Source organism: Rhinopithecus roxellana, chromosome 17 (genome assembly GCF_007565055.1).
Source record: "Rhinopithecus roxellana isolate Shanxi Qingling chromosome 17, ASM756505v1, whole genome shotgun sequence".
In the NCBI taxonomy this organism is placed as follows: domain Eukaryota; kingdom Metazoa; phylum Chordata; class Mammalia; order Primates; family Cercopithecidae; genus Rhinopithecus; species Rhinopithecus roxellana.
Genome location: NC_044565.1, coordinates 23,599,699 through 23,616,234, shown reverse-complemented (window position 1 = coordinate 23,616,234; position 16,536 = coordinate 23,599,699). Strand labels below are relative to the sequence as shown.

At 41.2% G+C, this 16,536-nt stretch overlaps 1 protein-coding gene across 3 annotated transcripts; it reads left to right on the top strand.

Moving 5' to 3' along the window:
* Positions 1-425: 425 nt before the first annotated feature.
* SNRPG (small nuclear ribonucleoprotein polypeptide G) lies at positions 426-13,652 on the top strand. Of its 3 annotated transcripts, XM_010361897.2 has the most exons (5): positions 461-562; positions 2,163-2,310; positions 5,079-5,101; positions 5,955-6,079; positions 13,330-13,641. In XM_010361897.2, exons 2-5 carry the CDS (start codon positions 2,264-2,266, stop codon positions 13,378-13,380), a joined length of 246 nt encoding a protein of 81 aa, XP_010360199.1. In that variant the 5' UTR covers positions 461-562; positions 2,163-2,263; the 3' UTR covers positions 13,381-13,641. The 3 variants fall into 3 exon arrangements, with proteins under 3 accessions (XP_010360201.1, XP_010360199.1, XP_030776832.1); XM_010361899.2 differs by lacking the exon at positions 2,163-2,310 and having other exon boundaries at positions 426-562; positions 13,330-13,652; XM_030920972.1 differs by lacking the exons at positions 461-562; positions 2,163-2,310 and adding an exon at positions 2,316-2,338.
* The last annotated feature ends 2,884 nt before the right edge of the window (positions 13,653-16,536 follow it).

Genomic DNA, 16,536 nt, shown 5'->3' with positions numbered 1-16,536 from the left:
ACAGACATGCGGGATTTGCCGGGTTTGCCCAGAAGTTAGAGAGGGGACTGTTATCTTAATATTTCAATTTTATTTTTTAAATAGAGGAGGGGGTCTCGCTATGTTGCCCAAGCTGGTCTCGAACTCCTGGGCTCAAGAGATCCAAAGTTCTGGGATTTACGGCGCCCGGCTTTTTTTTTTTTTTTTTTTTTTGTTTTGTTTTGTTTTGTTTTGGCTGTTCCATAGACAAGAACACGGATACCCTATCATCAGAATACCGGTTATCTCAATTTTGCACAAGGAAAACCGAATTTAGAAAGGTGCCTAGAGGGCCCACCCCTCTGTCCTGGCCAATCGCTGACGACGCAACCGGAAGCTCAGCGATGACCGAGGCGCTCAGATATCGCGAGGTGAAGTGTTAAAAACTGCCAACAATCGATTGGCTAACTAGGTCGATGACGCCAAACGCAAGACGCCGGGCCTACCGCGGGAGCCTGAGGGAAGCCGTGCATTCCGTTCCAAGGCGTCTGTGAGCCAGCTGAGTATACGCCATGAGCAAAGCTCACCCTCCCGAGTTGAAAAAGTAAGTATGTGTGAGAGCCAAACCGAAGTGGTCGCTTCTTTGCGTCCCCCGAGTCCCTTGGTGTTTCAAGCTGAATGGCTTGAGCCGCTTCACCTTATTTCTTCTTCGGGTCCGGCCAGGCTCCGGCGCATGAGACGTGAAGCCCGCGCCGAGCTCGCGCGTCGGCGTGGTTACCGCCGGCAGCCACCGCACCTCCTTCTGGCCGACTAGTCTCTCTGTCCCGCGCTCCGGCCCCTGGTCACCCGGCGCTGTCCCTCGTTCCTTGAAGATCTCCAATGCCATCTTTTGTTGAACATCTCTAATAGCATCATGTTCTAGATAGACGGCTAGAGGAGAAAATTCTCTAAAGGAACTAAGGAGGGGATGGAAGGGAAGGGTTTCTAAAACTACGTGAGGCATTGGAATCCAAAAGCCACTTTAGCCTTAGAGAATGTGTTTGTAGGTGTTTCTTTGAGCTTTTACTTAGAAACTTCATTCTTTTTTCTTGCCTATTTTTACATTAAGCTTGAATGTCATGTGTTATCTTGCTCTGATACTGAAACTATGTAAGAACATTCATTTCTTTTTTATTTTTTTAGAACATTAATTTTTTTCTAATCAGAGAAGGCTAATTTTTTGAAGTTTTTTTTACACACCCAGTAAAGACAAACAACTTTAAGGAGGAGAGCCTTAATTTAGGTAGGACTCAACGTAAAACTTTAAACTCCTCAAATACTTTTTGACTGGACTTAACAGCTTACGTGTTTCCTCATCAGTACGTTGCATCAGTACGTTTCTGTTTTGCTTGTACTCCCTGATGCTGGAATTCTACATGTGTTAATTGGATTGCACAAAGGATGCAAAATTTTTACAGGAATCAATTTTTTCTGGTGTAGCATGTGGTTGGCTTTGTGTATAGTTCATTTATTACCAGGCCCATGGAAGTCAGACATAAGGAAAAGTTCCTACTTAATAATTTTGTGGCCAGGGGCGGTGACTCACGCCTGTAATCCCAGCACTTTGGGAGGCCAAGGTGGGTGGATCACCTGAGGTCAGGAGTTCGAGACCAGCCTGGCCAACATGGTGAACCCCCGTCTCTACTAAAAATACAAAAAATTAGCCAGGAATAGTGGCATGCGCCTGTAGTCTCAGCTACTCGGGAGGCTGAGGCAGGAGAATCGCTTGAACCCGAGAAGTGGAGGTTGCAGTGAGTCATTGCCCTCCAGCCTAGGCAACAAGAGCAAAACTGTTTCAAATAATAATAATAGTTTTGCATTTAAAGGTGCATTTGTATCAAAGCCATCTTTTGTATGAAAACTACTTTCATGTATATTTTAGTTAGGTCTGTTAAGGAATTATTAAAACATAGCCCAACGTTAGAAAAATAGAAGTTAGTCAGAAATTATTGTGAAAATTATTCTTTTTATATGAAAGTTATTTTATTGGTGAGTTGGTGATGTAAGTATCATCAGGGACTGGTGAAATGGTGATTTTTTTTTTTTTTAAACAAAAGGATCATTCTCTACTTGTAATCTAAGACTTTATTTGTGATTCATAACATAGTTTTTGAAAATTTCAGAGAAGGAAGCTAGTTTTAATACCTTTCTCTTCTCATCCATAGGTTTCATGAATTGTGAAATCCCGTGAGATCTGCCGCCAAAATGACTTTCAAATTTTTTCTTCCTTTGCTTTCTCAAAGATAGCATCTTCTTTTACACCATTATGCCCTCCTTCTGGCTTAGCGTAACTCAGGGGTTCTTAAAAGGGGGGTAAGGACTCTGGTGTTACCGGCTTCTAGTGAGTAGACACCAGGGATGCTGCTAAACATCCTACTGTTATTCGACTGCCCCCAACAATACAAAATTACCTGGTCCCAAATGTCATTATTGCAGAAGTTGAGATACACTGGCTTAACTGAATTCTTCCTTCCACTTCTTAAAATTCGCTGCCACAGTGGTCTTGCCAGTGACATCTTTAATATTTTATCACAGTATGCAAAATTGAATCTATACTTAAGCCAGCATTCAAACGCCAAACCTTACAGCTGCTAATACTCACATGTTCCCTTCTCCAGTCAAACTGAACTATTTCTGTTTGCTCTCACTTGCTGTGTGACTTCGAAAAATTGATTTAGCTTTTCCAAGCCTAGTTCTCCATCTGTAAAAACCATAATTGCATTCAAAGTGGTTGTAAAGATTGTAGGCCGGGCGCGGTGGCTCAAGCCTGTAATCCCAGCACTTTGGGAGGCCGAGACGGGCGGATCACGAGGTCAGGAGATGGAGACCATCCTGGCTAACACGGTGAAACCCCGTCTCTACTAAAAATACAAAAAACTAGCCGAGCGAGGTGGCGGGCGCCTGTAGTCCCAGCTACTCGGGAGGCTGAGGCAGGAGAATGGCGTAAACCCGGGAGGCGGAGCTTGCAGTGAGCTGAGATCCGGCCACTGCACTCCAGCCTGGGCGACAGAGCGAGACTCTTGTCTCAACAAAAAAAAAAAAAAAGATTGTATAAGATCTTGTGTTATATTTGATATGTTTTATGTATCTTATTAAAATAGTTTTGTTCATCATACTTCATAAATATGTGTGTGTGTATATATATATATATATATTTTTTTTTTTTTTTTTTTTTTAGATAGAGTTTCGCTCTTATTTCCCAGACTGGAGTGCAATGGCGCAATCTCGGCTTACCACAACCGTTGCCTCCCAGGTTCAAGCAATTCTCCTGCCTCAGCCTCCCGAGTAGCTGGGATTACAGGCATGCACCACCACACCCGGCTAATTTTTTTTTTTTTTTTTTTTTTTTTTTTTTTAGTAGAGACGGGATTTCTCCATGTTCGTCAGGCTGGTCTTGAACTCCCGACCTCAGGTGATCCACCTGTCTCAGCCTCCCAAAGTGCTGGGATTACAGGTGTGAGCCACTGCACGTGGCCCATAAATATATTTTTACTTGTAAATGTATCTACTCCCTCCTTCAGTCATGCTCCTTGTTTTATATTTACATTCTCCCGTGATAATCCTATACGTTAAAATTGACTAAGTGTCCCACTTCATGGCCCATATACTAAACTTTTTTTTTCCATTTTTTTATATTTTAAAATTTGAATGAAATTTCATGTTTTCTGGCCTATAAATGGAAGAGGTTAAAAACTGGTTTGACTGCACGGCTTAGTATTCTCATATTCCACTAAAATAGAATTTTAATTCATATTGTTTGAAGTTTCTTTTTTTTTTTTTTTTGAGACGGAGTCTTGCTCAGTCGCCCAGGCGCGATCTCGGCTCACTGCAAGCTCCGCCTCCCGGGTTCACACCATTCTCCTGCCTCAGCCTCCCAAGTAGCTGGGACTACAAGTGCTCGCCGCCACGCCCGCCTAATTTTTTTGCATTTTTAGTAGAGATGGGGTTTCACCGTGTTAGCCAGGATGGTCTCGATCTCCTGACCTCGTGATCCACCTGTCTCGGCCTCCCAAAGTGCTGGGATTACAGGCTTGAGCCACCGCGCCCGGCCTGAAGTTTCAAATGTGCATTTATTATACTAAAGTAAAATGTTGAAGACTACCCTGAACATTTATGCTTGATGCTTTAATATTAAATGAACAGTTTATCTCATATAAAATACTTGTTGAATTGGATATGATTTGATTACTGTTTGCTGTCTTTACAACTTAGTTTTGGAAATAACCAAATGTAGGCAAGTCTTTGTTTTTCTATTATGACTATAAAATCCAATCATTGAAAATTAGGTCAGTGAGACCAGATGTGGTAGCTCATGCCTGTGTAATCCCAGCAGCACTTTGGGAGGCTGAGGGGGAGCATTTTTTTGAGGCCAGGAATTCAAGACCAGGTTGGGAACATAGTGAGACTCCATCTCTTTAAAAAAAAAAAAAAAAACTTCGGTCAATGAAACAACATAGTATTGAACAATAAGAATGTTTTCGTAATTCACATTAGTATACTTAATGTAGATTAATATAGTTTAAATATATTTCATTTTTATTGTCTTTCCTCTTCCCAAGTTACTTTGCGTCGTAGAATGTCTAATTTAGGTAACCCTTTATGCCCCCTTTCTTTTTTTTTTTTTTTTTTTTTTTAACCTGAGACAAGGTTTCACTCTATTGCCCAAGCTGGAGTGCAGTGGCGCATTCATGGCTCACTGCAGCCTCAACTTCGCAGGCTCCAGTGATTCTCCGACCTCAGCCTCCCAAGTAGCTGGAACCATAGGCACGTGGCACCACCCCCAGCTAATTTTTGTATTTTTGGTGGAGATGGGGTTTCACCATGTTGCCCAGGATGGTCTCAACTCCTGAGCTCAAGCAGCCCACCCACCTCAGCCTCCTAAAGTGCTGGGATTACAGGCATGAGCTACCTCGCCCTACTGCCTCACTCTTTACAGCAATACAGTATTTTTACTATTTTAAATTTCATTATTCCCATTGTATAAATTTTAGCAAATTATCGTAACTATACCTATTTATGTACTTGTTTATGCTTAAATTTTTTTAATTGGTTATATAATCTTTACCCTTTTCCTTTTTCAGATTTATGGACAAGAAGTTATCATGTAAGTTTGTTGTTGTTTTGGAGTTTTTTTAAATCATTCAATTGCTTTTTACGTGCGTCTTAGCAATATGTTTGGAGCAACTTTATAAAAATTTAAAGCACACAGGACCTCTAATTCACATCCATTAATTAAACAGATTACTTAATCCTAACTTGACAATTTTATTTACCTAATTTCTGATATTTAATGAATTTAACAGCATTTCAGACTTTATCTTATATAAGCCTTTCTTCACTCTGGCAAAATTAACAGGATTTATCAACCTTTTTTCTTTAAACAAGCTACAAAGGGCTTAGACAAGGAACAATTATTTTGTTTCTTGGGAATGTGTAGGAATAACAGATTTGTTCAATTTATCTAAACATCTGACCCACACAGTACTTGAAATATATGTAGGGGAAAAAAACCGTGAGTGTTAGAAGTAAGCAGCCTTCAGCTTGAGTCTCACTTCTACCATACAGTAGCTGTATAACCATGAACCCAGTTACTTAAAAGCTTGGGCATGGTGGCTTACACCTGTAATCCCAGCACTTTGGGAAGCCAAAGCAGAAGGATCCCTTGAGCTCAGGAGTTGGAGACCAGCCTGGGCAACATAGGGAGCCCCCATCTTTATAAAAAATTTAAAAAAGCTCTAAAGTTTAGTTCTGTCCTATAAGGATAATACTACTTTTTAGGATTCTTATAAATTAAAATGTGGAAGTAAATACAAAAATGTTTAACCCAGTTCTTGGCATACAGTAAGGATAGTGGGTCAAACATCTCAAATACTTGTGTTTTATCCCACCTGATTTCTAGTGAATGCTTGGTAGCTAATGGACAGTTTATCTAAAACGTCTTTTTCCCTTTTTAATAGTGAAATTAAATGGTGGCAGACATGTCCAAGGAATATTGCGGGGATTTGATCCCTTTATGAACCTTGTGATAGATGAATGTGTGGAGATGGCGACTAGTGGGCAACAAAACAATATTGGAATGGTGGTAAGTTAAAGATACAAGATTTCTCTTGGATGTTTCACTTTTCTTTTGGAATGTGTATTAACTTTCCTAGTTAGTAACCCCCAGAAATGGCAAATAAAAGGCAAGATTAGACTTTCCATCTCGTTTTTAGTTGAACATATGGCAGTTACTCAGAGTGGTAATATCTTGGTTCCCTGTAGGTAGTATCTCAACTATACAGAACCTAAGGTCTTAGGGCTTGAAATAGCTGTTGGAAACCCTTTTTGAGCTTTATTCTACAATAGAGGCTCATAGTTGGTCCTTCATTAGAGCAGGAGTTCTGAAACCTTAACGTATATATGAATCCCCAGGGAATCTTGTTAAAATGAAGATTCTACTTCAGTAGGTGTGGGGCAGAACTTAATTAAGGTTTTGCATTTCTGCTAATGCCTAATGCAGATCTGCCAGTTCACAGATAACACTTTCTGATTTTACTTGTATACTTCGTTAACCTGGGTTTTCTGGTTTAACATACCCAAAATTTTAAGGTAGCCAAGGTAAACGTTACAAGGGATAATCACAGTGACAGTTATTCACATGAGAGAAAAAGCAGGAAAAAATTAAAAAGCACATACTGAGCCCTCATAGCATTAAACATTCCTATATTCATTGGGCTGTAGTTTTAGTGATTACTGAAGAAGAGTTTTGATACCCCCACTTTGAGTCCTTCTTTGTCTAACACAGGACAACATACCTAATAAAGTGGTAAACCCAGTTATTGAAAAAGGTGAGCCAAAAAGGACAACTTACTTTTAGCAAATTATTAAGCATAAAGACCTCCAAGGAGTGTTAAGAGTTGCTAATTATTAACCTTGATTTATTAACCTTGATTTTTAAGTTTGAGCAGTACAGTTGAAGATAGACCTATTTTGACATCTCTGCCTGTTTAATTTTTTTACATACCTTTTTTTTTTTTTTTTTGAGACGGAGTCTCGCTCTGTCGCCCAGGCTGGAGTGCAGTGGCCGGATCTCAGCTCACTGCAAGCTCCACCTCCCAGGTTTACGCCATTCTCCTGCCTCAGCCTCCCAAGTAGCTGGGACTACAGGCGCCCGCCACCTCGCCTGGCTAGGTTTTTTTTTGTATTTTTTAGTAGAGACGGGGTTTCGCCATGTTAGCCAGGATGGTCTCGATCTCCTGACCTCGTGATCCGCCCGTCTCGGTCTCCCAAAGTGCTGGGATTACAGGCTTGAGCCACCGCGCCCGGCCTACATACCATTCTTTCCAAGGTTTGTGTTATTACTTATTTCAGATACTTTTTTCAGATACTTATTTCAGATACTTTTTTTGGATACTTATTTCAGATACTTTTTCATTACTGTATTTTGAAAAGCAAATCAATAGTCATGACTGAAAAAACAGTTTAGAGTCTCCAGATACCACAGTGTACCCCCAAGTTCCTTGTAAATTGACTTGTCTTTCAGGTATATTCGCTTGTGAGCTTCTGTTGAATAAGGTTGCCAGCATCATTAGTAGACAAGTCCTTGTAAAAACACTTTCTAGATACCCCAAGATTTTCCTCTAAGCCCTTATTTTGACAAATAAATTTTCATTCTAATAGAAGGTGGATTCGGTTTTTAGTTCCTTGCAACAAATTTGCTGAAAAGGATTCAGGAAGGAATCCTAATTGTCAATTCTGCTTTGAGAAGATTAGAGAATTATATAACACACTGCTCATTGGAATTTTATCAGAGAAGGAATAGAGCATCCGTCTGTCAATTTTCCCCCAAAACTTGATGGACTTAATTTCCTTTGCACAGAAATTAGTTGAAAGCACTGCCATCCCAAGTCATTTAAGTAATGATTACCTACTTAGTGTGTTGGGCAGCCTCCTGTTCCATCTCTGAGGTTTATGTGACACACACCCCCCCAACCCCCAGCCAAAGAAAAAAAAAGTTTTCATCAACAGACAATGATTCTTGCTGCTGAGTCTTCACTTTGAAAAAGAAATAATAATACATCAGTCTTCTTTAATAAAAAAAATTTTTAAAGGCAAGAACAGGCCGGGCGCGGTGGCTCAAGCCTGTAATCCCAGCACTTTTGGGAGGCCGAGACGGGCGGATCACGAGGTCAGGAGATCGAGACCATCCTGGCTAACACAGTGAAACCCCATCTCTACTAAAAAATACAAAAAACTAGCTGGGCGTGGTGGCGGGCACCTGTAGTCCCAGCTACTTGGAAGGCTGAGGCAGGAGAATGGCGTAAACCCGGGAGGCGGAGCTTGCAGTGAGCTGAGATCCGGCCACTGCACTCCAGCCTGGGCGACAGAGCGAGACTCCGGTCTCAAAAAATAAAATAAAATAAAATATATAATAAAATAAAAGGCAAGAACAGAGATTAACTTTTTGACTTTTCTAAAGTTGGAAGAAGGGAAACACATAGGTTAAGATTTTGTTCGTTTTGGCTGGGCGCGGTGGCTCAAGCCTGTAATCCCAGCACTTTGGGAGGCCGAGACGGGCGGATCACGAGGTCAGGAGATCGAGACCATCCTGGCTAACACGGGGAAACCCCGTCTCTACTAAAAAATACAAAAAACTAGCCGGGCGAGGTGGCGGGCGCCTGTAGTCCCAGCTACTTGGGAGGCTGAGGCAGGAGAATGGCGTAAACCCAGGAGGCGGAGCTTGCAGTGAGCTGAGACCCGGCCACTGCACTCCAGCCTGGGTAGCAGAGGGAGACTCCGTCTCAAAAAAAAAAAAGATTTTGTTCGTTTTGTTAGAAGTTTGACAAAGGACAGTTGGTTTCAATATTACCTTGTCCAAGTCAGTGATCCATTGAGGCCATTGAAATTACTTAATACTGTTTTATTGCAGTTAATGTGTGTATTGGCTGGGCACAGTGGCTCACATCTATAATGCCAGCAGTTTGAGAGGCTGAAGCAGGAGGATCACTTGAGCCCAGGAGTTCAAGATCAGCTTGGGCAACACAGTGAGACCTCATCTCTACAAAAAATTTAGAAAATTAGCTGGGCATGGTGGTGTGCACCTGTAGTCCCAGCTACTCAGGAGGCTGAGGCAGGAAGATCACCTGAACCCAGGAAGTCGAAGCTGCAGTGAGCTGAGATCACACCACTGCACTCCAGTCTGTGTGACAAAGCGAGATCCTGTCTCAAAAATAAAAAGGATATGTGTGTGTTTTCAGGAGTTTGTTTGTTTTTAACCTGTCAGCTGGATCATTACCTAATGATAAATCTCAACTATTTTCTGAGACATCCCCAGAGTTGTCAGTGGCATCGCCTCTATCTTACATTTTATTATATTACATAATTCAGGCACTCTTGCTAGAGTTGTGCTTCTGTAGCATCATTGAAGCACAACAAAAGGAGCAGTATGTAATTCTGGACCTGATGGTTCAAGTTTGATTTGGAGAATTAGGCCTCAAACACAGTGGCAAAGAGGAAGAGCACTACAGTAGGCCTCCTTTATCGTAGGTACCAGAAACCACAGATAGTAGTGAACCCTTTGCACAAATTTGTATGTGTGTGTGTGACAGAGTCTCACTCTGTTACCCAGGCTGGAGTGCAAAGGTGTGGTCTCAGCTGACTGCAACTCCGCCTCCTGGGTTCAAGCGATTGTCCTGCTTCAGCTTCCCAAGTAGCTGGGACTATAGGCACACACCACCACACCCAGCTAATGTTTGTATTTTTAGTAGAGACAGGGTTTCAGTATGTTGGCCAGGCTAGTCTCAAACTCCTGACCGCATGATCCACCTGCCTTGGCCTCCCAAAGTGCTGGGATTACAGGCATGAGCCACCACCCCTGGCCAGCATGAATTTCTTTTTACTGCTTCACAATCTCACAGATAGAAGATTCGTCCTTACCATAAATCTTAGCAGTCTCAACATATGATTCTTTTTCTTATTAAGTCAAGAACTTGTACCTTTTCACTTAAAGGAAGCACTTTACAGCTTCTCTTTGGCATATCTATATTGCCAGCATCACTGCTCTTATACTTTCAGGCTATTATTAAGTGAAATAAGGGTTACTTGAACACAGGTAATCCTTTGATAGCACAACAATCAGAACTGAGATAACTGATTAATGGGCAGCATGGAGATGCTAGACAAAGGATAATCCACGTCCAGGGACAGTATCATCACACTGCTCAGAACAGCATGCAATGTAAAACTTACGGATTGTCTGTTTCTGGGATTATACATTTAATATTTTTGGACCACAGATAAGATGGGACAAAGTTCTCCATCTAACCTTATTTTCTAAATAATATCTGACAAGACAAGTGTGTAAATTTAGCAGGGAGGTAAGCAGGAAGACTAACTTCTTGCTTTGGTCAGTGAGATGTGATGTTCAACATCTGTTGCCCAAAAAAAAAAAAAAATAGGGAATTTAAAAGTCTGATAACTGGCCAGGTGCAGTGGCTCACACCTGTAATCCAGCACTTTGGGAGGCCAAGGCAGGAGGATCACTTGAGACTAGGAGTTTGAGATCAGCCTGGGCAACATGGTGAGACCCTGTCTCTACAGAAAATTTAAAAATTAGCCCAGCTTGATGGCTCATGCCTCTGGTCCCAGCTACTTGAGAGGCTGAAGTGGGAGGATCACTTGAGCCCAGGAGGTCAAGGCTGCAGTTAGCTGTGATAGAACCACTGCATTCCAGCTTGGGTTGACAGAGCAAGACCCTGTCTCAAAATAATAATAATAATAATTAAAATAAAATTCTGATAACTAGGTAAGCATGTTTCTACTCCTAGCTTATTCTGGGCACGGTGATGTGCACCTGTAGTCCCAGCTACTCAAGAGGCTGAGGCAGGAGAACCACTTGAGCCTAGAAATTTGAGGATGCGGTATGCAGTGATTGTGCCTGTGAATAGCCACTGCACTGCAGTCTGGTCAGCATAGCTAGTCCCAGTCTCAAAAAAATGGAGGGGAGCTGTATTCTTACTGGTTTTTGTTGTTGGCTTGAGACAAGGTCTCACTCTGTCACTGAAGCCAGAGTGCAGTAGCATGGAGCTTGGTTTACTGTGGTCTCAACCTCCCTGGGCTAAGTTGATCCTCCCACCTCAGCCTCCAGAGTAGCTGGAACAGAGGTGTGCACCACCACCCTCAAATAATTTTTGTATTTTTTGTAGAGACAGGGTTTTACCGTGTTGCCCAGGCTGGTGTCAAACTCCTGGGCTCAAGCTATCTGCCCACCTGGGCCTCCCCAAGTGCTGGGATTACAGGCGTGAGCCACCGTGCCTAGCCATTCTCTTTTAAATCTGCTCTTTACTACCTTATCATACTTATTGCTGATAATTGGCTGCCAGGTTCCAAGACACTTTTCCTACCAATTGTGTTCCCTTCTATTCTGTCAGCTGCTGTATTCACATGTGAGTTCTTTGATTCATATTTACCAGGTACTTGAGCCCTCTGTGTGCTTGCTACTATTTTAGGCACTAGGGTTTTGCACCAAAGCCCCTGGCCTCATAAAATTTACATTTGCATGGAGAACACAATAAATCACAGTGTATGTGTAAATAAAACAAGCATGATCTGGGGAGAAAAGAACAAGTTACAACTACTTTTACTCTAGGTGCCTATAAGCATAGCTCCAGTTTGAATCTTTTTAGAATGCCTTCATTTCTAATAAACACCTCAAAATTATTACATTACCTATCCTTTTCCTCCTATACCCCTCCATTCACCTATCCAATTCTACTTGACTGAATGGTGATCTATCGATTATTACGATCTATGGTTTATTAGGGACTTCTTGTTTTTAGTCCCCTAGCCTTCCAGTTTCACTTATTTTTCTACCCCTCTTGAATTCATTTACCAGCTGATTCATCTATACTCTGTTTGTTTTTGTTTTGTTTTTTTTTGACAAAAGACAGTTTTGCTTTTGTTGCCCAGGCTGGAGTGCAGCGGTACTATCTTGGCTCACCACAACCTCCACCTCCCGGGTTCAAGTGATCCTCCTGCCTCAGCCTCCTGAGTAGCTGGGATTACAGGCATGTGCCACCACACCCAGCTAATTTTGTATTTTTAGTAGAGATGGGGGTTTCTCCATGTTGGTCAGGCTAGTCTTGAACTCCTGACCTCAGGTGATCCACCCGCCTTGGCATCCCAAAGTGCTGGGATTACAGGCGTGAGACACTGCACCCCCTGATAAGTATTCTTACCTTCATTTATGGCTTATCTACTAGGTCAAGCACTATTCTCCTAGGGCCCTTTTTTAATAACCTCTCTGCGTCTAGGTTCTGTCCTTTTCAAACTTTGGTGTATTTATATATCTTGTTGCCAGGACACTTATGAATGTCATTCCCCCAAATGTGAAACTCTCACTGGCTCATTGTTAGTTTCTGATGTCCTCCAAACACTAAGATTGGCATTTGAAGCTTTCCAAGATTGAGTGCCAACTATCTTTGTTTCCTGATTGTCTTCATGAACTTTTTACTGCATTCAAATTAGATTACTTCTTTATCCTCTTATACTTTGTCTTCATCTCAGTTCTGTCTAGAATTTCCTAAAATCTCCTTTTCAAAATTCTACCCAATTTCCAAGACCCAGGTAAAATGTCATTTTCATAAAGCATGCCTTTCACAATTTCCCATCCTGGTTTGTTCCCTAAATGATCTTATACCTCCAAACTGTACCTAACATACTCTACTGTACATATTTTACTCATTAATTTTTGGATCCCATAGAGTCAGGGATGGGCATTTAGAGTCCTGCATTTTAAAAGAAGAAATTAGGGCCAGGTGCGATAGCTCACACCTGTAATCCCAGCACTTTGTGAGACTGGGTGAGCAGATCACTTGAGGTCAGGAGTTTGAGACCAGCCTGGCCAACATGGTGAAACCCTGTCTCTACTAAAAATACAAAAATTAGCTGGGTGTGGTGGAGGGGCTCCTGTAATCCTAGCTACTTGGGAGGCTAAGGCAGGAGAATCGCTTGAACCTGGGTGACAGAGGCTGCAGTGAACCAAGATTGTGCCACTACACTAGCCTGGGCAACAGAGTGAGACTCTGACTCAAAAAAAAAAAAAGAAAGGTGAAATTAGTCATTGGAGACTTGGCATTAGAATCTCACAAAGCTAATTGTTAGCCTTAAATCTAGAAGATATCGGTCTTACAAAGGGCTTAGAGTTGTTTGGTGACCCTGTGGCTTGAACAAAGCTTTACAAAACACACTGACATGCAGTATTGAAAAACCATTAATGATTTGGTGAAAATTCTTAAATCATCATAGTTACGTTGTTACATGAGTTCTTTTCAAATTTATTTTTCTCTTTCTTAGGTAATACGAGGAAATAGTATCATCATGTTAGAAGCCTTGGAACGAGTATAAATAATGGCTGTTCAGCAGAGAAACCCATGTCCTCTCTCCATAGGGCCTGTTTTACTATGATGTAAAAATTAGGTCATATACATTTTCATATTAGACTTTTTGTTAAATAAACTTTTGTAATAGTCAAAAATGCCTTCTCAAATGTTCTGAATATAGAATATTAGCTCTCATTCCAATTTTTTCTAACATGAATTTTCCTGGTTGACAATGATTTCAAAGGGTTTTATGCATTAAAGTGGAAAAATCTTATTAAATGTGAAACATGGCAAGGATTCCTTTTGTCCATCTTTCAACACTAAACAGATAAAGAAGTTGCAAACATGAATGAGTTTCTTCTAAAACACTAATTTTCAAAACTTAAGAGTAGTAACTTTGATCTAGTCTGACTTTCCCAAGTACATCTACATTCCAAATATAGTATAACAGAAGAAAAGACAGGAAGTAATGATGTAGTTTATTTTGAACATAATCATTAAGTGGGGGAAAATTTTAATACAAGAGTAGAAAGAGGATTCCAGAGAAAAACATTCCAGTGTATCGTGGTTCTTTGTGAGTAGAGAAGGGTAGCAAGGATGCTGTCCACAATGTATTCATCTAGTTAATGAACTGCATGGCCCACAAGCTCAAAGAAGAGATACATTACAGATAGTTGTATTATAAACCTAATCTCAAGAAATTTTACCAAGCAAATGCTTAAGGCTGATTTTTTTTGTGTGATCTGATAAAAAGCCTGCAAATCGTGAATCAGTTTTAAACTATACAGAATGGAATACACACAAGTATGGTAAAGTTCTTGTAAAACACCAAACACAATGGCTCACAGATATATACCTCTCTCACTCTTAAATGGCATTTCCTAATTATAGAAAATGTTTACAACAAAAGAACAAGAGGGATCAAACTAACAATCACAATAAGGAGAACTGATGTGAAGTCCCATACACTGTTACTCCATTTTTCAGCAGCTCTTTGTAAATCTTCGTTGACTTTTTCTTTTATTTTAGCAACAACATAGAGCTGAATTATAGAACTAGTTCTTCAAGTGTGGTTCCTATAGTAGAACAGCAGCATCACCGGGGAACTTAATAAAATGCAACTTCTTATGTCCCACAACAAACTTATTGAATAGACAGGGTGGAGCCTAGTGATGTTTTAACAAGCGTTTCAGGTAACTGATACATGCTCAACTCAGAAAACCACTGGAGCAGAGTTGGCTTTCATTCAGCCCCTGCATCATTTTTACCAGTCTCTTCTATTAAAAAAAAAAAAAAAAAAAAAAACAGTGGTCTGGAGCAGCAAGCTCTGACAGTGGTTCTTCTTCCAATAAAACTCTTCTTTAATACTATAGTTGCCTAAAAAAACTACCTAATGCGCTTGGAGTAGCAGGTTCTGCTAGAATTTTTCTCCCATTAAAAAAGTATTCAGGGGCCAGGCGCGGTGGCTCAAGCCTGTAATCCCAGCACTTTGGGAGGCCGAGACGAGCGGCTCACGAGGTCAGGAGATCGAGACCATCCTGGCTAACACAGTGAAAACCCGTCTCTACTAAAAAAAAATACAAAAAACTAGCCGGGCGAAGTGGCAGGCGCCTGTAGTCCCAGCTACTCGGGAGGCTGAGGCAGGAGAATGGCGTAAACCCGGGAGGCGGAGCTTGCAGTGAGCTGAGATCTGGCCACTGCACTCCAGCCTGGGCGACAGAACGAGACTCCGTCTCAAAAAAAAAAAAAGTATTCAATACTGTAGTTGCATTAAAACTACTAATGTCCTTGGTGTATTGATAAACTGTTTTGGTTTTGCCAAAGCAATTTCAGAAGCCCTACTGGAAAATTTATCCAGAGTAAGTTTGATGTAATACCAGCAACATTTTATTTTATTTATTTATTTATTTTGAGACATAGTCTCACTCTTGCCCAGGCTGGAGTGCAGTGGTGCGATCTCTGCTCACTGCAACCTCCATCAACAGGGTTCAAGCAATTCTTACGCCTCAGCCTCCCAAGTAGGTGGGATTACTGGCATGCGTGCGCCACCATGCCTGGCTAATTTTTGTATTTTTAGTAAAGACGGTTTCACCATGTTGGCCAGGCTGGTCTCAAACTCCTGACCTTAAGAGAGCCACCTGCCTCGGCCTCCCAAAGTGCTGGGATTACAGGCGTGAGCCACCACACTCAGCCTAAATTTTTTTTTTTTTTTTTTTTTTTTTTGAGACGGAGTCTTGCTCTGTTGCCAGGCTGGACTGCAGTGGTGCGAACTCGGCTCACTGCAACCTCCGCCTTGCGATTGAGGCAATTCTCCTGCCTCAGCCTCCCAAGTAGCTGGGATTACAGTAGCTGGGATTACAGGCGGGCGCCACCACGCCCAGGTAATTTTTGTATATTTAGTAGAGATGGGGTTTCAGCATGTTGGCCAGATGGTCTTGATCTCCTGACCTCGTGATCCGTTTGCCTTGGCCTCCCAAAGTGTTGGGAATGCAGGCATGAGCCACTGCACCCAGCCTAAATTGGTATTATAAGTAAAAATATATCTCATTGCAAAACAAGTCTACGTATGATAGAAATTAGTATTTACCAATATTTAGCATATACATAACAGTATTACATTCTTTACAAATTGTCATTAAAACCACAAAAGGAAACAAATATGAATACCTCTTAACATACCTGTTAAGAATAAAACTAGAAAAAAACACCCTTTTGACAAACCATGAGTTTAATCCCCTATCACATATATCTTGGCAGTTTTGTCAGCATATTAACATTCACAACTGTGGTAGGGAAGAAGTCACTTTTACTCAGAACCAAAGTTAACACTATTTTGCTAAAGTAGTTAATGCCATGATTTTATGAAGGACTTTTTTTTTTTTTCTATTCAATAGAGGGATTTTTTTTTTTTAGATGGTCTCTGTTGCCCAGGCTGGAGTACAGTGGCATGATCATGACTCACTGCAGCCTCAACCTCCAATGCTCAAGTGATCCTCCCACCTCAGCCTCCTGAGCAGCTAGGACCACAGGCGTGCATTACTATGCCTGGCTAACTTTTTGAAAATTTTTTGTAGAGATGGGGTTTCACCATGTTGCCCAGGCTGGTCTAAGCCTTTTATTTTTTTTAATAACAGTACACGTTAAATTGGTTGCATTTACTTTTGAATTCTTAATCTTTTGC